At 38.0% G+C, this 22,874-nt stretch overlaps 1 protein-coding gene across 2 annotated transcripts; it reads right to left on the bottom strand.

The window, feature by feature from the left end:
* Positions 1-855: 855 nt before the first annotated feature.
* On the bottom strand, positions 856-21,144 carry DNAJC5B (DnaJ heat shock protein family (Hsp40) member C5 beta). Of its 2 annotated transcripts, none has more exons than XM_032223302.1 (4): positions 21,038-21,144; positions 9,718-9,931; positions 6,543-6,726; positions 856-1,108 (listed from the first exon to the last, which is right to left on the bottom strand). In XM_032223302.1, the coding sequence occupies exons 1-4, from the start codon at positions 21,142-21,144 to the stop codon at positions 1,023-1,025; spliced, it is 591 nt and encodes a 196-aa protein (XP_032079193.1). In that variant the 3' UTR covers positions 856-1,022. The 2 variants fall into 2 exon arrangements, with proteins under 2 accessions (XP_032079193.1, XP_032079194.1); XM_032223303.1 differs by having other exon boundaries at positions 856-1,117; positions 6,555-6,726.
* Between the last annotated feature and the right edge of the window lie 1,730 nt (positions 21,145-22,874).

The raw sequence follows: 22,874 nt of genomic DNA, 5'->3' as shown, positions 1-22,874 counted from the left end.
AATAATTGATACACAGAAGTTATATCCAAACTGCATGCACAAAATATTGTTTTAAAGTTTAAATCTATCTACATTTATCTGAAAATATACATCATTTAACCTTTAAATATAATTCTAAGAGTTAGATTACAAGATGGTATCAGAAGCCAAGATGTGGTATACAAATTATATTGGTTTTCAATTATTAGACATATCCATGGTAAGTAAATAAGTTTAAAACCGTTGAAGAATAGATTTCTGGTTGTAGAGTATTTTGTAGAAAATGAAACTTGAATATGTCAAATTGAAATCTGATGTATCAATGAATCACGTATTCATTGAACAGAAGTAAAGTCATGGGCATTTCAGTTGCTGAAGAGGGATATAGTAACTTTTCAATTATTTATACCTACAGCATACCCAAATGCAAATTAATTTATTCCCTAACTCTGAGTTTTCTGCATTTCCAAGATAGTAGCAGACCCATGCAATAATCCTCCATGGACAAAACAGACCTATTAACATTACATATTGTTTTATTCATGTATTCTCTGGGGGAAACAATCTATTGAAGGAATAGTAAGAAAAGCAGTCTTGCTTTTAAGAAATATATATATATAGAGAGAGAGGTGAAGAACCACACTAAGATCAAAATTGTAACACTGCAGAGTAAGGATGTCAGTCATTTTAAGTACTTCTGGGACTTGAGAAGAAGCAGTACTATAACAACTTTAATGATTTTAAATTCACTAGATACTACATGCAAGTACCCAGAATATTAGGGACTTTCTTACATGCGATGAGAATACCATGTTGTATGTCATATATTTCTAGCAATATTGGAAATGCATTTATTTTAAAAATAGTTTGTTCCTACTATCCTTGTAGTATTCAACAACACAGTTTTGGAAACAATATTATGGTAGAGCATCTTCTCTATGGTACATGGTGTGCACAGTGTCCTAATGTCTTTCATGTTCTGATGATACTTTATAATCCAGAATTTGTCATTTATAATCCTTCAAATTCTGAAAGCTGCTGATTTATGATTCTGTGCGATAGCTACGATGACTGTCACCAATAAGCTGGGTTTTCTCAGTTGCATTTATTGGCTGAAGCAGAACTGGAGCTTCCCCATCTAAAACAACAAGAATCAGGAATTAAATATCTCAGAGTCTTCCATGCTTGTTAACAATTATAGCTAGTGAGAAATTACTTCCTATTTGACAATACACAACTATTCCTACATAAAATGCAACTATTACCTTCCAAATACATTGGACTATACCTAAGGTGAACAGACGTCCCGCTTTCAGCGGGACAGTCCCTCTTTTGAACAATTTGTCCCACGTCCCCTTTTTTAAAAAAAAGTCCCAATTTTTTTTAAGTTACGAAAAAGCTTCCAGCTGCCTTGAGGCTCTCCTAGCAACTGGGGCGTATATTCTTCAAGCCAAGCACATTTCCACCCGCGTGTCCTTGGGAGCTGTTGCCAATGGCTGAGGGAGGAGAAGACTTTACTCCATGTGGAGACCGCGGGCTTCCCTCACGGATTTTTTCTTCTTCTGTTGCTTTGAGCAGCCCCTCCCTCCCCCCTCTCTTTCTCTCTCTCTCTCTCGGAGCTGGCGGGCTGCCTCTGAGGCTGTCCAAGCTCAGCCCCTCCCCCCCAGACTGCTGCTTCGCCTTGGCTGCTCGGGGCTTCTAAATTGGCATTGCATGTTGTTTGGGGAGGGGATTACTGTGCCATAGAAACACAGCGTATGTCTCACGTGGCTGATAACCTGGTCTCTATACAGAAGAGGTAATTTTAAAAACTTCTGAGCGAATTCAGAAAGAGGGGAGAAAGAGGCTGAAGGAGTGTGTGCACAGGAGGGGGGATTTTATACACGTCCCAGTGAATCCAGAGGAGGGGGGGAGAGAGAGAGAGAGAGAGAGAGAGAGAGAGAGAGAGGCTGAAGGAGTGTGCGCACAGGAGGGGGATTTTATAAACATCCCAGTGAATCCAGAGGAGGAGTATGTGTGTGTGTGTGTGTTTGTGTGTGTGTGTGTGAGAGAGAGAGAAAGAGACTCTCACTAAGTGTTGTAGCTTATGATTCTTTATGAATGTATTCTATTTTATTTTTCTTTATGTACACTGAGAGCATATTCACTAAAGACAAATTCCTTGTGTGTCCAATCACACTTGGCTAATAAACTATTCTACTCTACTCTACTCTACTCATTTCTATTTCAATTCTAATAAGGAGTTTAGCTTCTCTCTCTTTAAAATGTAAGCTAGCATAAGGCATTATAATGCAAGCTAGCTTTAGCTTTCAAACAGTTCATTTAGTGACCAAAGTTACAATGGCATTGAAAAAAGTGACCATTTTTCACACTTAGCGACCATTTTTCACACTTAGCGACCGTTGCAGCATCCTCATGGTCACGTGATCAAAATTTTGATGTTTGGCAACAGATTCGTATTTATGATGGTTTCAGTGTCCTGGGGTCATGTAATCACCTTGTGTGACCTTTTGACAAAATATAAAATTTTTAATCAAGCCCCCCCCCCCGCCCCCGGTCAATGGTGTCCCTTTTTACCAATCTGAAAATCTGGTCACCTTAACTATACCCCCCTTCATCCTCAGTTACCATATTTATCCAGGGTTTAACACATTTTGCGGAGGGCACCAAGTTGGAGAAGATCATTCTTTATCCAGTTTCCCCTTAAATCAGCCATGTTTAAATCTTACTAAAAAGATCTAAGCAGATGATTACATTTCTCTGTTCAGTTGAAAAGTACTTTAACTACATATTATTGTGAAAATGTATCTAGTTTTAAGAAGTGAAAAGTTTCAGAGCAAGAATTCTTATTTTTCTATGAAAGATCACTTCCTTGTTTCCTGTCCATTCCCATTTCCAGCATAGACTTCTCTTTAATTCCTTATGTACTTTCTTTGTTCCTATTCAACTCAATTAGCACAATCTGATCCGCTTTCAAAATCCTATGTTCTACAGCAGTGGTGGGATTCATTTACCTTCCCTACCGGTTTGCAAATGTGAGCGCTCACAGGTGCTGCATCTGTACATGCGCACCGCCTTCTGCGCATGTGCAGTACTTGCACATTACATTTGGGCGGGTGGGCGGAATCTCCCACAGCCGCCGCTACCGGTTCGCCTGAACTGGAGAAAACCGGCTGAATACCATCTCTGCTCTGCAGTACAGGAAAATCTTTCAGCCTACTAAATATCATTACATAATTGCACTACCTTCAAATTGGCAATATGCTTATTTTCACAGAAGTACTGTTATTTAAAATAACAGTATAGAACTAAGCAAAATAGGCAAGGTTGGAGAGCACTAAATACAAGGGATTTCACAATTATGGTTTGAATCACCTGGTAAAAAGTATACCTATCTAAAAAAAAGCTATTCCTTGGAATTCAGAAGGATTTGAATTTGGACATTTAGGAGTAGAATAGGCATTTATGATGTCCTTCAGTCAACTAGAATTATTGAATTCCTTTGCCAAACAATAATGGCACAGATTCCCAGTTTTGTTTGAGAAACAGGAAAATTGTACTTTGACCCGCAAAATACATTTAACGTGATTTAAAAACAGTGACAGATTCTCTTGACATTTTCCCAAATCCTGGCTGTTTCCATTTTACTTCATTTTCCTATCAACTGTTGCCTTTATCATCCCAGAAATATTATGCCAGTCTCCTTGAAATCCTATGTTTCTCAGCTCTAGCCTAGGAAGATTTAGAAATAAAATAAAATTGCCATCTGGACTTCATTTGTTTTAACTTAGATGCCATGTGAGGCATTTAAAATTCTTTAGAAGTGTATACATGCATAAACATTGATGCATATTGTCAGTGGACAGTTTGCACATTCAAGAAATAATCCTATGATAAAGAACAGATTTTCAACTGCCTTGCAAAGAGTTCAATATTTCAATCAAGATTATTGTTTCAGCTACCATACATTTGCACTGGATAAAATTCATTTTCTTTCAATTGTTTTTTTCAATTGAAATGACACATCTCTCCTCAAAGCATATTGGCTATTATATATTCACAAGAGTTGACAAAATTGATTCTCCAGAATAAAAATCACCAATGTTTTCACCATGCTTAACTCAATAGTTTTACATTTGAATAGATTTGCATATAGGTGTGTCCCCCCCCCCCCCGGGTTCCAAATGTATTAGAGTATGTGGTAGAGTTCAGGAAGGCCTCGACTTACAACCATTATTTAATGGCCATTCTAAGTTATAACCAGGGGTGGGCTTCAAAAGTTTTAGCAACAGGTTCTCTGCCCTGTTGCTGGGTGGGTGTGGCCATTGTGGGCATGGCCTAGTTGGCCTCCTGCATCACAGTGGAAAAGGGGTTTGCCCACCCCAGGCTCTGAAGGCTTTCCTTGAACCTCTGGGAGGATGAAAACGGCCTCCCCCGGGCTCCAGAGGCCCTCCGGAAGCCGGAAACGGGCCCATTTCCGGCCTTCCAAAACTTCTGGGAGACCTGTTTTTTGCCCTCTCCGAGTGTCCACATGGGCCCTGTACATACCTGGCATCCCAAACAGACCATGTGGAAACTCCTGGGAGGGGCGGGATGACAGGGCCAGGCGGCGGTGGCATTTGTGGGTTCTCCGAACTGGGCAGATCCTTAGCCAGAGGATCGTCCGAACCCATGCAGCAGCCCACCCCTGGTTATAACAGCACTGAAAAAAGATGGTTGCAGTGTCCTGGGATCATGAAATCATAAAATGGGCCACAGCTCACTTAACAACTGTCTTGCTTAACAACAGAAATGTTGGGTTCAATTGTGGTTGTGAGTCAAGGACTACCAATACAGAAATTCTGAGGTTCACTTGATGGGAATGCTAATCAGAGAGTGAACTTTTTTTTTAAATGGCCTTTTGTGTTTTGCTGAGTTAGATGATCAGGCATCTAAAATGTTACCCTTTTTAAAAACATTCATTACTGATTTCAGAATCTATTTGTGAACAGGATTTTTTTAAAAAAATGTAATGTTCTATTTATCATATTTTTCATCAAAATGCTCTTCCTTCTAAACCTCACATTAGCATTATAAAAGAAACATTAATTTATCAATTTTCTGCTCTGCTTTATAATTTGAAACAGTCCTGAATCTCCTGTTTCCTTTGCAGTACAGCTGCAAAGTAAAATTCAGTATTATAAAAATGTTTCCACGCATTTTAAAACTGGTAGATACTACTATACATTTAACTTTATAAGTAAGAATGCAGTAAAATGGGACCCAATTATTAAATAGTCAGGAAAATAATGTGTGGAGCAACAATAGGAACTGGGGAGACAACATAAAGTAAAGCTGAAATAAGATCATAATGCGATTCTGTTTAGCACTGCTTCACTTAACATCAAGTTGCTGATCCTAATTTGGTCACTAAACAAGGGCTACCTGTATGTCAAACAGCCTTAAACAACATAATATATAAAACCCAACACAAATCTGAGAATTGCTGCCGAGATAAAACCTCCCACTCATTGCTGTAATGGCTTATGCTCAGTGAGTCAGAGAAGGAAAATTTGACACAGGAAGAAAACTTTTAGTATGCCTTTCTAGCCATCAAGTCCACTCCTCGAGTCTGGTTAGTGGCTTTCTAGTCTTGTTTTCCTAGCAGGAAGAAATCAACCATTTAATTTGTATCATTTAATAGATGATTTCTCTATGTGGGAAGCTAGTCAGATTGTTATTATTTAATTATTTCATATATTTACTACTACTAAGATTTGAGTAGATATTACTCACAGACACACACACACACACACACACACACACACACACACACACATGTCATGATGCCTGCCTTCTGGAAAAATATCTCCCCTCCCCCGAGTTATTCTGTCCCTAACTTAGTCCTATTTAAATGAATCTTTAAAACTTGGTTCTGCATCAGAGAGGTTGATAGATGCCTGTGTGATATTAAATGAACGTTGGTTTTTCCAGACTTTCTCTTGTTTTTACTTTTTTATTAATATTGCATTTGTGAGCTGCAGAGTTGTATCAGACTTGAGTGGTCTATAACTCTCTTAAACACACAGAAACACACACACACGTAATGGACACATATTCAAAAACTATACTGTATATGTTTATAACCCTTATTTATTTGTTAAATTTATTTACCGCCCATTTTGCTATCACACGATTCTGGGAGGCATATGGCTAAACATTTTATGTAAATCAGATTCTTCCTTTCCATTGCTATACTTCACTCTGCTTCATTTTACACTGAAAATAATAATATTCTTCCCATTTCAGTGCTCTATAATCCAGTAGTTGTACCCTCTACTCTACAAATTAACTAATCACATTAAAAAAATCAGGATATTAATCAATTACCACCTGCTGAGCATTTAAAGTAACCTCCACTGCAGTTTGAGAGGAATTTAATTAACACTTCTTTGTATAGGATGTCCTTTCTCAAATTAAGATCCCCAAAACTGAGCAGCTGGAATAAAGCCCTTGGGTATTTTTGTGAGAAAGTAAGAGTGGGTTTTCTTTTTTTGGTTAAATAGTATAATCTGTGACTGTACAATCATAAGTACCTTTTTCCATGTCTGTCTTGATTTGCTCTTCCAGATCTTCAGGAGACATGCAGAACTCTTGCTCTTCTGCCGGGGGCTTGGGCTTGCATTTTCCACAACAGCAATTGAAACAGCAGCACAGGCAGCAACAACAGTAGCACCCAGTCAAAAGACCACAAAGGGTGAACAGACCCTTAGAGAAGCAGAAAAGAGGAAGAAACGTATTGAGAAAAATCAGAACAGAGAAATAATGCCTTCCTGGCTTGATTTAGGAAATATATGAGTTGACCACAAAGGTTTTAAAGGAGTCTTCCAGGGTTGACAAAGGAGTGTTGATACCCAAGAAACTATATGACCTGCCCTCTTGCTGAAAGAAAGTCAATGGCTTTGACATCAGTGACTTGCTTGACCCTGCTCCTGGTTTATATGTGTTTGTATGAGAGAGAGAGGGAGGGAGGGGGAGTGCTTGATTAAAGAGTCACCTTATAAACTTAACACTTTTTAAAACTTGCAGGTTCAGGAGAAATTGACTTCTGAGTATTAGTTGCTGTAAAGACAAAAAGAGGTACAGTAACTCTACTGCCAACAGGATAGAGAAGCCATCCGAATCACAGACAGATGCTGTTCCATAAGGGAGAAGGCATGCTTCTTTCAGCCCACCAAATGACGCTGCTTTACTGATGGGACCCAGAGCATTCTCTGCTTGATTTGGTGAGCATACAAAAATCGTTTGGGAAGAAGCAAGAAGTGATTTCGCTCCATGCCATGTGGGGATTTAAAGATGACAACCAGCACTTTAAATTGCCTTTGGAAACTTATTGAGCGCCAATGCAGCTCATATAGCAGTGATGTTATGTGATGTTCCATGCAACACCCAGTACCGCATGTATCACTGAATAACAAATGAAATGTCCAAATGCACTTACAAAGTATATAATTGGGAGTGACTATGGCATAAGATACTGTGAGCAGTCCTTCTCAATTTAGACATTGCTACAACTGATACACAAGTTGTAATTGTGCAAAGATCCTCCCTATCACAATTTCCACTTATTGGAGCAGGAGGCACACATCCAGGAGGACCCCCAAATTGTGCACAGATTGTGGGAGGAACGTAATACCACTTACCGCTAATGATGAAGAGAGACTCACCAGATGTGGGGGACTTACAGTTACTTAAGGTTTTGTCAGCATTGAGTCAGAGCTGGCTCTTCCCCATCAATACCTGCATGGCCTAGAGGCATAGGGAAAGTACCTCAATGATATCACTTGGGCAACCAAGGACAGAGATGTATGCTGAGAACTGATGTACCCTTTGCTAATAAATGACCTTGGCCAATGGTTTCATATAAATATTAAAGAGGAATAAATCAATGGCCTGTGGCTAGACCCCCCCCCCCCCCGCCAATTTTGGCTGGAACCAACAATGTAGGAAGAAGATCCACCAACAATTGTGCCCCCCTTCTCCCAACTGCCAGCTGGTTCAAAAGAATATAATGATCAATTATACTGAAATTGAAAGATCAAGAAGGAACAGGGTAGATACACAATTCCTATTCTCAGACTGCCATAGATCATCTACAAGCATAAACACAATCAGTGTTGTTATATATTTTGGCCTGTAGTTTAACTGCAGTGAGTACAAATAATCAGCTGCTTCCAGCTTCTTTTTAGTTGTAAGCCTGATACCTATGGAGATTGAACAAAAATTGTCAACTACTGGCTATGAATTCTCAAGCTACTTCCAACTCAGAATGAAGTGAAGGCAGAGCCTGATGAATTCTCTTTCAGCCCAGCTGCAGATTCAAGCAGCTCAGGCAGAAGAGTATTGTGTAGTAGGAATATATGTACACAAGCAAAAATCGGTACTCTCTCTCCATAGAACTTCATGTTCAAATCATGAAAGAGGAATTTTAATTTTAATTCCCCCCTAACAATTACTGTTTAATCACTGTTTTTTTTTTACATATTTCAAATGCACCCAATACATACCAGAAACCTGGATGGAGACAATTAAAAACTCCATCCTTCCTTTATGTGTGGAGTAGGAGTTTGTTATTTCAGGTATTGTGCTGCTTGGGGGGGGGGGGCAAGGTTCAGTTGAATGACCTTTTTTGCACTCTCCTGCAGGAAGTGATGATTAGTCATGTGTTTTCTGCCTGTTCTTAGCATCTCAACATCTGCAGAAGTGAAGACAGTTGAGTAATTTTTTTTTGGTAGGCCTCTGAAATGAATGTGGAAGTGCTGCAAGTCACACCCAGGGGAATCATACTATAAAGTTAGATCATAGAAATGAAATATAAAAATATAATATTTTATAAATTCATCCCTATTTAAAATGGCAATCCTTGCGTGTCGATGTTCTAGCTAAATTAATAATATTGTCTTATCCAAAGGCTCTAATAACTAGAAATAGCAGTGAGAATAACACATAAGGTGTGAAATCTGGCACTTTTTGGATGCCTGAGGCCTAATATGTTTGGTCATACTGTGATGGAAATGCTAATGTATGTGATAGGTATAAATGCCAAATCTTTACAATTACATAACAAACAAGATGAGTAAGATTTTCAGTGTCATACAAATTGCAAGATCCATTTTCCTGGGTCAATCCATTATATTTTGTTCCAGAAAGCCCTCCTCAAATCTTCTACTTCCTTTTTCCAGCCCTTTTACAAGATATTTACCATAATGATAAATAGTGTTGCATATTACTACTGCTTACGCATACCCTACGCCATATATATCCCAAAATAGGGATAGGTTTGTACTTTAATAACTGATTATCTGGTTGTCACACCAAGAAGATTTTTCTCTTTGAAAAATGAGTCATTTTCATTTACTCATTTCTGAGAAGAAAGTCTAAATTAACCTGGAGTTTTAGCTTCAGATATAATTAATGTCTTCAGGCAATTAAATGTGTATGCAGCATATTTAATTAGCAAATAAAAGAGATTGGGATATATTATTTAATAAGCACTTTACCAGAAGTATGGAGATAGAACGGCCATATCATTAAAGTTCCTGAGACTAAAACCTTTCCTAGATTAAATGATCTAGAACTCTGCAATGTTTAAGAGCAAATTTTGTGAAAGTTGTAATTGAAAGGCCAAAACAGATTGTACCAAGCCAATGACTGTGTGTTTCAGTCTCTGGTCTACCAGGTTTGCAGTTCAATACTTACTTTTGCCCACCAACTAGAAAGCATGAAATATGTATTGACATTTTCTTCACCAAACTGTTCAGCGATGTACAGCCCTAATGATCCATATTGGTCATATATATTTCTTTTGGACACATCTGTTAATATTGCATGAGCATTGTTAATTTCTTTAAATTTTTCTGCAGCCTCTGGGTTATCTGGGTTCTTATCAGGATGATATTTCAGGGCCAATTTCCTTTGATAGAAAAGGTGAAGGACAAAAAAAGAGATGAAGAGAATGTTAGAAAGAAGACAATGTCTTTCTTGAGAAGAATGTATAAATCAACTAATGTTAGATTTAGATCCCTTGTAAACAGAGGAAAAAATAGCTTCATGGTGTTACTTTGTACATAAAATAATTGTTCAATATTCCAGCTGACATTTTTGCTCATTTATTTATTTTTATTTCTAATGTCCATACTGTCATTTTATGTCTTTATAAAATCAGAAGCCCATCTCTTTCTTTTATTCCGAAATTCTATTTGGCATTGTAAAGATAACACAAGATTGGAGAAGGAAATGTTCACATTTAAAAAAAATATATTAATAAAACCAAAATTCTGTTCTGAAATTTTATTCCTTATGGAAAACAGCATTGACACATTTCATCTCTAAACATAATAATTTTGCTCTTTCATTTTGTCTGAACCTGAACCCATGCATTTTTTCACCATTATAACAGATATCTTGAAGATTCTTTTGCAGACCAAAACAAGCTGAAAAGCATGGGTGTAACAGCTTGTTCCTACAGACTTTCAGAACTTTCAATGGTATAAAAATTAGTTATGCAAATAAAGTAATGTTTGATATTAAAATTCTTATAAGTCTCCCTCTTATAGAAAATATGTTATTTACACCGCTATCTCACTAGTTCTCTAGCCCATTTCTGAATAGGGCCATAGATTTTATCCAAAGTTTTTGCCTTGTTAGCACAACAAAACAAGTGAAATACTAACATGGTAAAAAAAAAAAAGTAAATTTTATCTTGCTAAAAAAATCCTTAAATAATAAATTTCAGATGAACAAAAACCCAACACAGTAGAGAAGCATATACACAGAAACATTTTTATTTGCAGTTTGCTGATTGGTTTCGCACATTGTACTAAGCCATGGTTTGTTTAAATTATATTTCAAATTAGGAAGAAGTGTTTTTACTTTGTGGAGGGGAAGGGGAAATCACATTATGCAGTGGTTTCAACCTTGGGAATTTTAAGGCATGTGGACTTCAACTCCAAACTTCCCCAGTCAGCCATGACTGGCTAGAGAATTCTGGGAGTTGAAGTCCACATGCCTTAAAATTCGCAAGGTTGAGAAACACTTACATAATGTATAAAGTCAAACTCAAACAAATGGCATTGTAGCCTAGCATAATATATGAGGCTAGCTATACTGGGAGCACCATAATTAACTGTCTTTATGATAGCATTGTATAAATAAATCCATAAATTATTATCCATGATATTATGTTAAACAGATATTAGATATTCAGAAGTTTGAAAATAAAGTGAATGTATTAAATGAGATACATTTGGAAAAGCACCAGATTTGTTCTACCTGTATATTACCAAAATATGGACAACTTGTAAAAAAAAATAATTAAAGCATCCTTGGAAGATCAGCAAGAATTGAAAGAGTTCTTCACATAAAAATAGTTTTAAAATGTATTTAAGATCAGATTGGTTCTTGCAATTTAAAAATGTATTGCAATAATGCTTGCATTTTCAATGTCATGACTGAATGTGGTTAATTGTTCTGTAGTCATGCTATGACTATCTGTGTATTGAGAACTTGAGCAGGGAAATGTTTTAATTTTTATATTAATAGCATTACTAATAATTTTGTGTACGATATCAAGAGAATAAAAAAAATTGAAATGGTAATGGACTGGTCAGATAGCAAGAACAACTGATGGCAGATGGACTAAGGCAGTCATAGAATGGATCCCACTTGATAAAAAGCATCCACGAAAGAGACCTAAAACAAGATGGAATGACGACATCACTAAGTATTGCAAGTCCAACTGGCAAAAGAAAGCTCAGGACCGTATTGGGTTTTTTCTTTTTTCTTTTTTGATTGACATTAGAAAACTGTAAGAACAGAAAAACGAACTTGAATATGGTCTGGATTGATTACAAAAAGGCATTTGACTCACTGCCACATAGTTGGATCATAAAATACTTAGAAACAACTGGCATTAGCAAAAATATTACATCCTTTACTGAAAAGGCGATGAAACAATGGAGAACTGAGTTGGCAGTAGGGAATGAGATGTACGGAATGGTTAATAGCAAGCGAGGAATTTTCCAGGGTGATTCACTTTCACCTCTTCTCTTCATCATCATGATGATCCCACTATCAGTAATCTTTAAAAAAATGAAATTAGGCTACCAAACAGCCAAAGAAGCTGAAAAAATCTTGCATTTATTATATATGGATGATTTGAAACTCTATGGAAAGTCTGAAATAGAAATCCAATCACTGACAAACACAGTCCGAGTATTCAGCAGCGATGTTTGGCATGGAAAAATGTGCCACTGTATCCATAAAAAGGAGCAAAATCACTACATGTGAGGGAATTGAAGTGCCCAATGGCCAACTAATTAAATGCAACGAAAATAAAGCCTACAAATACTTAGGCATTCTGCAGTTGGATAACATCAAGCATGGAGAAGTAAAAACTATTGTCAGGAGAGAATACACCAACAGAGTTAGGAAAATTTTGAAATCTAAATTGAAATACAATCAAGGCTATAAATACTTGGGCAATACCAGTTATAAGATACACAGCTGGTATAGTTAACTGGACACAAGCTGATTTGGATATTTCCAAATTAACAACCGGTTCTCCCAAAGTGATGCAAACTGCCTAAATCCCGCCACTAATCATCATCATCATCATCATCATCATCATCATCATCATCATCATTTTAGACATTGTCTATCCACTGCAGGATGATGGCCTCTTCTGCATGTTTCCAACCAATACGGTCCTGAGCTTTCTTTTGCCAGTTGGACTTGCAATACTTGGTGATGTCGTCATTCCATCTTGTTTTAGGTCTCTTTCGTGGATGCTTTTTATCAAGTGGGATCCATTCTATGACTGCCTTAGTCCATCTGCCATCAGTTGTTCTTGCTATCTGACCAGTCCATTACCATTTCAATTTTTTTTATTCTCTTGATATCGTACACAAAATTATTAGTAATGCTATTACAGAGATGAAGGCCATGCGTCCATCCTGGTTCTCCTTGACCTCTCAGCGGCTTTCGATACCATCGACCATGGTATCCTTCTGCGACGACTGCGGGAGGTGGGAGTGGGAGGCACTGTTTTGCAGTGGTTCTCCTCCTACCTCTCGGACAGGTCGCAGTCGGTGTTGGTGGGGGGGCAGAGATTGTCCCCGAGGCCCCTTACCTATGGGGTGCCGCAGGGCTCGGTCTTATCCCCCCTACTATTTAACATATACATGGAACCGCTGGGCGAGATCATTCGGAGGCACGGGATAAAATACCATCAATACGCGGACGACACACAGTTGTATCTGTCTGCCCCGTGCCAACTCAATGAAGCGGTGGACGTGATGAACCGGGGCCTTGAGGCCGTTAAGAACTGGATGAGAGCTAACAAACTGGTACTCAACCCAGACAAGACCGAGTGGCTGTTGTGCTTCCCTCCCAACAATTTGGCCAGCGTTCCATCACTCAGGCTGGGGGGGTCAAAATTTACACCCCTCAGATAGGGTCCGCAACTTGGGAGTCCTCCTGGACCCACAGCTGACTTTTGACCATCATTTGTCAGCTGTGACCAGGGGGGCATTTGCCCAGGTTCGCCTGGTACGCCAGTTGCGGCCCTACCTGAATCGGGAGGCTCTCACAACAGTCACTCGAGCCCTTGTGATCTCTAGGCTGGAATACTGCAATGTGCTCTACATGGGGCTGCCCTTGAAGAGCATCCGGCGACTTCAGCTAGTCCAGAATGCGGCCGCGCGAGTGATCGTGGGCGCACCATGGTTCGCCCACATAACACCGATCCTCCGTGAGCTGCGCTGGCTACCTGTTGATCTCCGGGTGCGCTTCAAGGTGCTACTTACCATTCATAAAGCCCTCCATGGTAGTGGATCTGACTATTTGAGAGACCGCCTTCTGCCGATTACCTCCCTTCGTCCCATCAGATCGCATAGAGTAGGCCTCCTCCGAATTCCATCCGCCAGTCAGTGCCGACTGGCGACTACACGGAGGAGAGCCTTCTCAGTAGCAGCTCCGACGCTTTGGAACGATCTCCCCGTGGAGATTCGTACCCTCACCACCGTCCAGACCTTCCGCACAGCCCTCAAGATCTGGCTATCCCGTCAGGCCTGGGGATAAGACCCTAATCTCGCCCCACCCGAATGCTGAATGAATGTTGTGTTTTATTGTTTTATTTTATTATACTCCACATTTTCTTTTTGTGTTTTGTCTTGCACTCCCTTCCTACCAATTGTAAGCCGCCCTGAGTCCCCTCAGGGAAAAGGGCGGCCTATAAATGTCAAATAAAATGAAAAAATGAAAAAAAATTAGGAGCTGATCTTTTGTGCCCCTGCTCCTTCTTTTGTTGCCTTTTTGCTCTATTGGCAAGATGTTGTTTGTTTCCAAATAATCCATCATGTTAATGCAATAATGCCTGTGAGTAATTTGAAGGTTGTTGGCAAGCATGTTATTGGTCTGTAGTTTTCAGGTGTTGTTCCTTTAGTTGCATCTTTCTGAATCAAGTATGTTTTTCCAGTTGTCAACCATTCATCAATTTGGCCCTTTTGTAAAATTTCATTCAGTTGCCTGGCCAATATTGCATGTAAACTGGTCAGATATTTGAGCCAGAAACCATGTAATTGGTCCTTTCCAGGTGATGTCCAATTCTTTACTTTTTTAACTCGATTGTTGACCATCTCAGTTGTTATTTCTAATATTTGCATTTGTTTGTTGCCAATGCTTTTCTCAAAGTCATGTATCCACTTTGCTTCCTTGTTGTAGTCCTTTGCATTTTCCCACAATTTTTTCCAGAATTCAAGTGTGGCCTGTTTTTCTGGTTTTTCACTTTTGGTGTCACCATTCACATTAAGACTTTGATAAAAACGCCATTGGTCTGATCGAAATTGCTGATTTTGTTTATATTGGATGATTCGTGCCTCATATCTTTCAATTTTTCTAGCTGTTGTTGTTGTTGTTGTTGTTGTTGTTATTATTATTATTATTATTATTAATATACAATTGTATCACAGCGGCCAGTTGTTTTGCCGGATTTGGCATTGGTTACTAGTCGGGCCCCACCCAGGGGCCTAGGACGTCGTAACGTATTTTCGTAATATGCGTGCAGATCCAAGCAGTGCGGCTTTTTGCATTTGACTGATGGTGATTTTGTCAATTTTTAACTGTTTTAAATGTAATTCCAGTGCTTTTGGAATAGCACCCAGTGTGACAATTACCACTGGAATTATCACTGCTGGTTTGTGCCATAGTCGTTGAATTTTGATTTTTAAGTCCTGGTATCTTGCGATTTTTTCATGTTCCTTCTCGGCGACCCTGCTATCACCTGGTATTGCGATGTCTATGATTGTGACCTTATTTTTCTCAACCAGTGTGATGTCTGGTGTATTATGCGCCAGTATTTTGTCGGAAATCCCACAAGATCTTGACCATCTGATTTTCTGTGACTTTTTCAGGCTGATGTTCCCACCAGTTTGTTGCTGTTTTAATATTATAATTTTTGCACAAATTCCAATGGATCATTTGTGCTACTGAATTGTGCCGCAATTTATAATCAGTCTGCGCGATTTTTTTACAGCAGCTGAGTATGTGATCAACAGTTTCATCAGCTTCTTTGCAAAGTCTGCATTTGGCATCATCAGAGGATTTTTCGATTTTGGCCTTAATGGCATTTGTGCGGATAGCTTGTTCTTGCGCAGCCAGGATTAGTGACTCTGTTTCTTTCTTTAATGTACCTGTTTTTAACCATAACCAAGTTTGTTCCCTGTCCACTTTATCTTTTATTTTTTCCAGAAATTGACCATGCAGTGCTTTGTTCTGCCAACTCTCCATTCTTGATTTTATCACATCTTTTCTGTATTCTTGTTTTGTCTGTTGGGCCTTCAGTAGATTTTTGTTCTTTACTTCGATTAATAGATGTTCTTGACTTTCTTTTAAATAATCAGCCAGTGCATGTTTTTCTTCTTCAACTGTTTGCTTCACTTGTAATAATCCTCTGCCACCTGATTTTCGGGGCAGATATAGTCTATCAGTATCACCACGTGGATGTAAACTGTAGTGCATTGTCATTAGTTTCCTGGTTTTTCGGTCCAAAAGGTCCAAATCAGTTTGTGTCCAGTTAACTATGCCAGCTGTGTATCTTATAACTGGTATTGCCCAGGTATTTATGGCCTTGATTGTATTTCCACCATTCAATTTAGATTTCAAAATTTTCCTAACTCTGTTGGTGTACTCTCGTCTGACAATAGTTTTTACTTCTCCATGCTTGATGTTATCCAACTGCAGAATGCCTAAGTATTTGTAGGCTTCATTTTCTTTGCATTTAATTAGTTGGCCATTGGACATTTCAATTCCCTCAGATGCAGTGATTTTGCCCCTTTTTATGGATACAGTGGCACATTTTTCCATGCCAAACTGCATTGAAATATCGGTGCTGAATACTCGGACTGTATTTGTCAATGATTGGATTTCTATTTCTGACTTTCCATAGAGTTTCAAATCATCCATATATAGTAAATGCGAATTTTTTTCAGCTTTTTTGGCCGTTTGGTAGCCTAATTTCATTTTTTTTAAGATTACTGATAGTGGGATCATTGCGATGATGAAGAGAAGAGGTGAAAGTGAATCACCCTGGAAAATTCCTCGCTTGATATTAACCATTCCGTAGATCTCATTCCCTACTGCCAACTCAGTTCTCCATTGTTTCATTGCCTTTTCAGTAAAGGATGTAATATTTTTGCTAATGCCAGTTGTTTCTAAGCATTTTATGATCCAACTATGTGGCAGTGAGTCAAATGCCTTTTTGTAATCAATCCAGACCATATTCAAGTTCGTTTTTCTGTTCTTACAATTTTCTAATATCATTTTATCAATTAGAAGCTGATCTTTTGTGCCCCTGCTCCTTCTTTTGTTGCCTTTTTGCTCTACTGGCAAGATGTTGTTTGTTTCCAAATAATCCATCATGTTATCTGCAATAATGCCTGTGAGTAATTTGAAGGTTGTTGGCAAGCATGTTATTGGTCTATAGTTTTCAGGTGTTGTTCCTTTAGTTGGATCTTTCTGAATCAAGTATGTTTTTCCAGTTGTCAACCATTCATCAATTTGGCCCTTTTGTAAAATTTCATTCAGTTGCCTGGCCAATATTGCATGTAAACTGGTCAGATATTTGAGCCAGAAACCATGTAATTGGTCCTTTCCAGGTGATGTCCAATTCTTTACCTTTTTAACTCGATTTTTGACCATCTGAGTTGTTATTTATTATTATTATTACTGTTGTTGTTGTACAATTGTATCACAGCGGCCAGTTGTTTCGCCGGATTTGGCATTGGTTACTAGTCGGGCCCCACCCAGGGGCCTAGGACGTCGTAACGTATTTTCGTAATATGCGTGCAGATCCAAGCAGTGCGGCTTTTTGCATTTGACTGATGGTGATTTTGTCAATTTTTAACTGTTTTAAATGTAATTCCAGTGCTTTTGGAATAGCACCCAGTGTGCCAATTACCACTGGAATTACCACTGCTGGTTTGTGCCATAGTTATTATTTATTATTATTATTATTATTATTATTATTATTATTATTATTATTATTATTATTACTTTATTGGCCAAGAGTTATTAGACACACAACGAATTTGTCTCTGGTGCATACACTCTCAGTGTACATACAACAACAGTGATAAATCATTATCATATTCATTGTAAAATACATTGTCATTAGTTTATGAATCTACAGGTTTCCTGTATCACTTCTTGATTGATTTTATATAGTGGTGGGCAACCATTAGATAATCGGGGGAGGGGGTAGCATTTAATGGTTTTCTGAGCAATGAAGGCAAAGCAATAACTCAAAGTGTATGGAACTGTATCTTGCATTCAAAAGGACCAGGATTTTTTACGGAGCAGTGTAAGTAGAGATGGAGCGGGGGTGGTGGGGGTGGTGGTTGGATTATTTTTAAAGTTCGTATTTTAGACCTACACTTCAGATTGTTCATGTCCCCATCTCAAAATAAAGGGAAAGTATCCTCTCCAAGGCAGATGGATGGGATCCAGGGCTCATGAAAAAAAGTTTCAGAATTGGCATGGGGCATTGGGAGTTGTTCACTCAAGTTATTTGTGCTACTGAGAGGAAGTAGGGAATAGAAAAGTAGTATGTGGGCTACAGGACATTTATACAAATTAGTTGTTTCCTTTGTGCATACTCTATGGGTCAATGTGCCCTAGCAGTGTTCTCTAACTCAGAGCAGGTCAAGTTTTAATTGGAAAACATATTAACTCTTTTGCAGATAAAATGGTATCAAAATGAAAAAGAAGCATCATGCAGTGGTATCACGTTTATGACATTTAAAATATAGATGGTTATGTTCTGGCAAGCACCAAGCTAACTAATAACAATAGGAGATTTGAAGTCAGGTATTTTACGATTATTATACTGCATTGACAAGTGCTTACTTCAGCAGCAGGGTTTTAGATTCATGAAGCAAATTAACATAAGTTAAAGGATCATTTAAATGAAATCCAAGTGTCTGACTCATCATTTTGTCTTGCAAGTATTTACAACAATTCCATTAAGTGTGAATCCCTTTGATATTTCCACTTTATTCAGAAGCAGCCTTTGTTTTTACCATAATTGCTAATAAAGATGGATAAAACACCACTGTCAGTTTTACCATAGATTGTTATGTAAATTATCACTATTCATGTACAGGGCACAATGAAATTCAGTTCACTTTGCATTCTTCCATGACAACTCTCCCCTTATGGGATTAGAGAAACTTTTTCTTCTCTTCCACATGGAAAAACAACATTGAGCATTCAGATATTGTTGTGGCCCAGCAGGAGTCGTTGGAGCTGCCACCCGCTCCGACAGCAAAGGGCCGTCTGAGTTGGCTCTGGAGGATGTGGAAGACCCTGGACAGGGTTCCGACTCCGAGCAGGTCCCAGAGAGGCTGGTTGGCCACCAGGAGGCACCTGAGCCTTGGACCAGTGGGTAGGAGACAAGGGAGAGTGAGCCGGACGCCAGCAGTGAGTTGTTCCTGGGTGCATGGCACCGAAGAGCTAACAGGCGTCAGGAACAGTTGCGCAGTTACAGGAGGTAATTGCACTCAGCTGGTGGTCATTAGGCTCCTCTGCAGACTATAAAAAAGACTGCTTGTGCACACGCCCCTCTTGCAGAAGTCAACGCAGGAATCAATGTCGGAGAACATTATGGTGAGCTTGGCAGACTGGATTGCTGCCAAGCCTTATCTGTGTTGGATTACTGCCCAAGCTTGTCTGTGCCGGTTTGCTGCCAAGGACCTGTCTGTCTGTTAATTAAATGCTGTAACCTATTTTTGGCTCGGAGTGTGTGTTGGTGTGGGACGAGGGGGGTCAGAACAGATATGGTCATCAGTTTCAAAGATACATCTGATTGGTAGCCAGCAAGGAAAACCAGTAGCCATTATTGGAGCTCTAAATCTTCAGAAACTGCTCCAGAAGAAAGAAAACTCTGTTAATCCCCAGACAAAGCACACTGAAGTGCCATAAGATTTCATTTTTGGACAGATAAAGTATATGTTTTTTTTAATGCAGCAGAGGGTTATAGAGGTTGTATTATTAAGAAATAGCACCAGGTTATGTTTTATGCCAACAAACCTTTGTAGTGACTCGAGGGAATGGATTACTTGCACACAGAATCATGGAAAATCTCATCCAGTGGAGGAACCCATTGTTACAGTATCCCTAACATAATTTTTTCAGTCTCTATTTAAACCTTTGCATCCTGGAGCAGCCCTACGCATTCCACATCCCCCCCTCCACTTTCCAGATCTTTATCTTCTAGTTTGCTGTCATCAGTTCATGCAATTTTATCAATGCCCTTCCTAAAATGCAGTACCTGCATCCAGTTTTTAAAAAAACCATTTAGGCTTAATGTGGTGATATATTTGATGAATCAGACTAAGGCAATGGTCTGGTTGCCAGACTGTGTTGCACTGTAAACTACCCCAATCTCCCACTTCGGTTTATTGAAAGTCGTGAAAAGAAAATATTTTGGTACCATTCTTTTAACAGTGGACCTTACTTTTGGAGGTGTCCTGGGATTTTATCTTATATGTATATTGCATCTAGTCATTCTGAAGCTGACAGACTGGTATTCAAGAATTCTTGGGTTTTTTAAACCCTTCTCAGTGCTTTCTATGTATTTATTTATTTTTGGTGCAAGCTATTTTTAGGTTCAAACCATTTAAAAGTTTAAATTTTTAAATGGTTTGAATCCCATATTCTTGGGTTATTTCTTAATAAACAATAGATTGGTATAATCAATTTCCCTTCTACATATTATAACATTCAAATTCTAAGAAGACTGGTACCTTGATATATTTATTGAGGTAAATATAAATAATTTAAGAAATGTTTAAGATGAAAATATATTTAAATCCTTTGTAGAATTAACGTAAGCTTCACATAATGATGTGTTTATATTATTAATACAATTTCATGTTAACTATTAAACATTTCTTAATTAGGAATTATTAAAATTCATATAGATAGATAGAATTTTAATGATTTCTAATTAAGAAATGTTTAATAGTTATTAAGATTTTTTACAATCTTTAAAATAATAAACATATTTGAAATAAAAATTTTGAATAATGTAAGAGTCTAGGAAATAAAGCAGAGCTATTTTTAACACCTATGTTTATCATTTTTTAAATGGCTCTTCCTGTAACTTTATAAGGTTTATGTTTTCATTTGCAACACTGTTTTCATAACAAATGTGAATTATCATAGCATCAATAGCCATTTTGTTTTTGATTTGATTTGATTTGAAACATAACTGACACTAATCCATTGTCCTACAATGAAACATTTAAGCATGTCCAGCCCTCAAAGCAGTCAATTCACATTCAGCCCTTAAGCATCAACCCTCAAACACTAGACAAAATAATCTGAGCACCTCTGGAAATGGTCAAAGTAAAAGAAGGCATTGATATAATGCCTTATATCTATAAAGAACAGATATAAACAAATGTGAATGGGTAAATAAACCTGTGGGTACTTATCAAGTACGTTAGATTTTCATAAATACCTGTAGCTTTTCTTGATTTCTTCATGGGATACCCCTTTTTCAAGGCCTAGGAGTTCATAGAGTGCTTCTCCTGATGTAGATAAATTTCTCTGTCTTTGTTCAGCCATCTTATCAATGCATTTTCAAGAACTCTAATGTGAAAAAAAAGGACATCCAAGAAGAAATGTTTATTATTGGTTAAGGAAACTCGGAAAGGGCTCCATATCTCATATTCTATTTCTTATGCCACGACCGGTGGAACATAGATGATCAGTGTACAATGTGGCAAGCCACTTGGCCCTTAAATGTGTGCAGAAATATAGGCAACGGTTTGGTTTTGAACCATTCTATAAACACAGTAGCTCCGCCCCAGTTTCTGACTCATTCCGTTGCTATGGCATGAAAAGGTTAGCTCTTCCTTTCCCTCCATGCATTGTTCCAAAGTTTGAAAGATATTTCCCAGTTTCATCTTTCATCTCATTTATTTTTGACATTTAAGGAATTAATTGCTGAATCTCATTAGTGGTGCCAAAGAAGTATGACTGTCTTGATTTTAAGACTGGAAAGTTACTGATTTAGAAATATAACCTGAGCAATAATCTGAGGTACGGCTGCTTGCGTGCTTGCTTATTTACTTATTTATCCCTGGGGACAAGCATGTAGCTTATAATTTTATATTTAAAAATCAAGCCCATATATACTTAGGATCAATGGTGGGTTTCTAATTTTTTTACTGCCTGTCTGCTTGTGCTTGTGCGTGTGCACAATGCTTCTGTGCATCCGCAGAAGCATCCAGGCAGGTGGATGGAGCCTCCCGCCACCACTGCTACCAGTTCGCCCGATCTGGGCCAAACCAGGAGCAACCCCCACCTCTGCTTAGGATATTGGCACTGGATGCCAGTAGCAGCTGATCACAATGTAATCTCACAAGTTTACAGCCAGTTCTTTGCAAAGTTGTCCTTGCATTTCACTTTAGGGAATTGCTCCATTAATTGATTTTAAAGATAAAAGTCGGGCAATGTAAATAATTACATATAAATTCAATGCCTTGCCTTTTCTTTATCGTATTAGTCAGCGAAAAGCAGAATCATATATCGGTTTATAAATTTTTAATGTTATATTGCGTTAGATGTTAAGATTGTAATAAAGCAATTTTTGTTGTGAAATTCAAACAGTAAAATCTCATGTCATGCTATCTACTACTGTCTTTTTAAATCAATAAATATTACAACTTATATTCATAATAACAAGAAAAGTCTCTCCATTTTAGTGACGAATATATTACATTTTACATTTCTTTTCTCAACAGCATTTTTGAAACAAATATACAAACATAAAATGGCACATGATTTATTGATACTGATTTTATCCAGATGAAGTTAATGTCTCAAGAGAAATAATATTAAAAGACATCATTAAGAAAAATGAGTATCAGTTTTTTTCCAATCGTAAAGACTAATGGTCATTTCAGGTCTCTTAATTAGTAAGTTGCTGGCTGCACTGTAGGCTGTTAATTAAGAATAATGTATCCTCAATGTGCTAAACACTTGAGTAACGTGGGGGCTACAGTTGCCATCAATGAAATTAGAGGAAACAGGTTCTACAACAGAATGACACACAACAGTAAAAATCAGATAGATACTTTTAAAGACAGTATTATTCATTGTACTTTATATAAAACCATCTATGATATTTGTATATTTACTGCTTTAGCTAACATGGTGTCTCCCTATTTTTCAACATAATCTGAGATTCTGAAATCAAGAGATTTTATTCCAAATACAACAATGATAGAAAATTAAGAATGCAGTCAGAAATTGTGTACATCTACAGAAACATAAGGCTTAATGAATTCAAT

Source organism: Thamnophis elegans, chromosome 8, assembly GCF_009769535.1.
Source record: "Thamnophis elegans isolate rThaEle1 chromosome 8, rThaEle1.pri, whole genome shotgun sequence".
NCBI lineage: Eukaryota > Metazoa > Chordata > Lepidosauria > Squamata > Colubridae > Thamnophis > Thamnophis elegans.
Note: the sequence above shows the minus strand (reverse complement) of the source record. Positions and strands in the feature narration are given on the sequence as shown.

What these genes read in the sequence shown, in the direction of transcription:
- DNAJC5B (XM_032223302.1), bottom strand. Translation starts at nt 21,144, where the DNA reads ATGGCTGAACAAAGACAGAGAAATTTATCTACATCAGGAGAAGCACTC. An exon ending in GAAATCAAGAAAAGCTACAG is followed by an intron (nt 9,932 to 21,037) that starts GTATTTATGAAA and finishes TTTCTATCAAAG; the next exon opens with GAAATTGGCCCTGAAATATC. An exon ending in GGAAAAAGGTACTTATGATT is followed by an intron (nt 1,109 to 6,542) that starts GTACAGTCACAG and finishes TAGATGGGGAAG; the next exon opens with CTCCAGTTCTGCTTCAGCCA.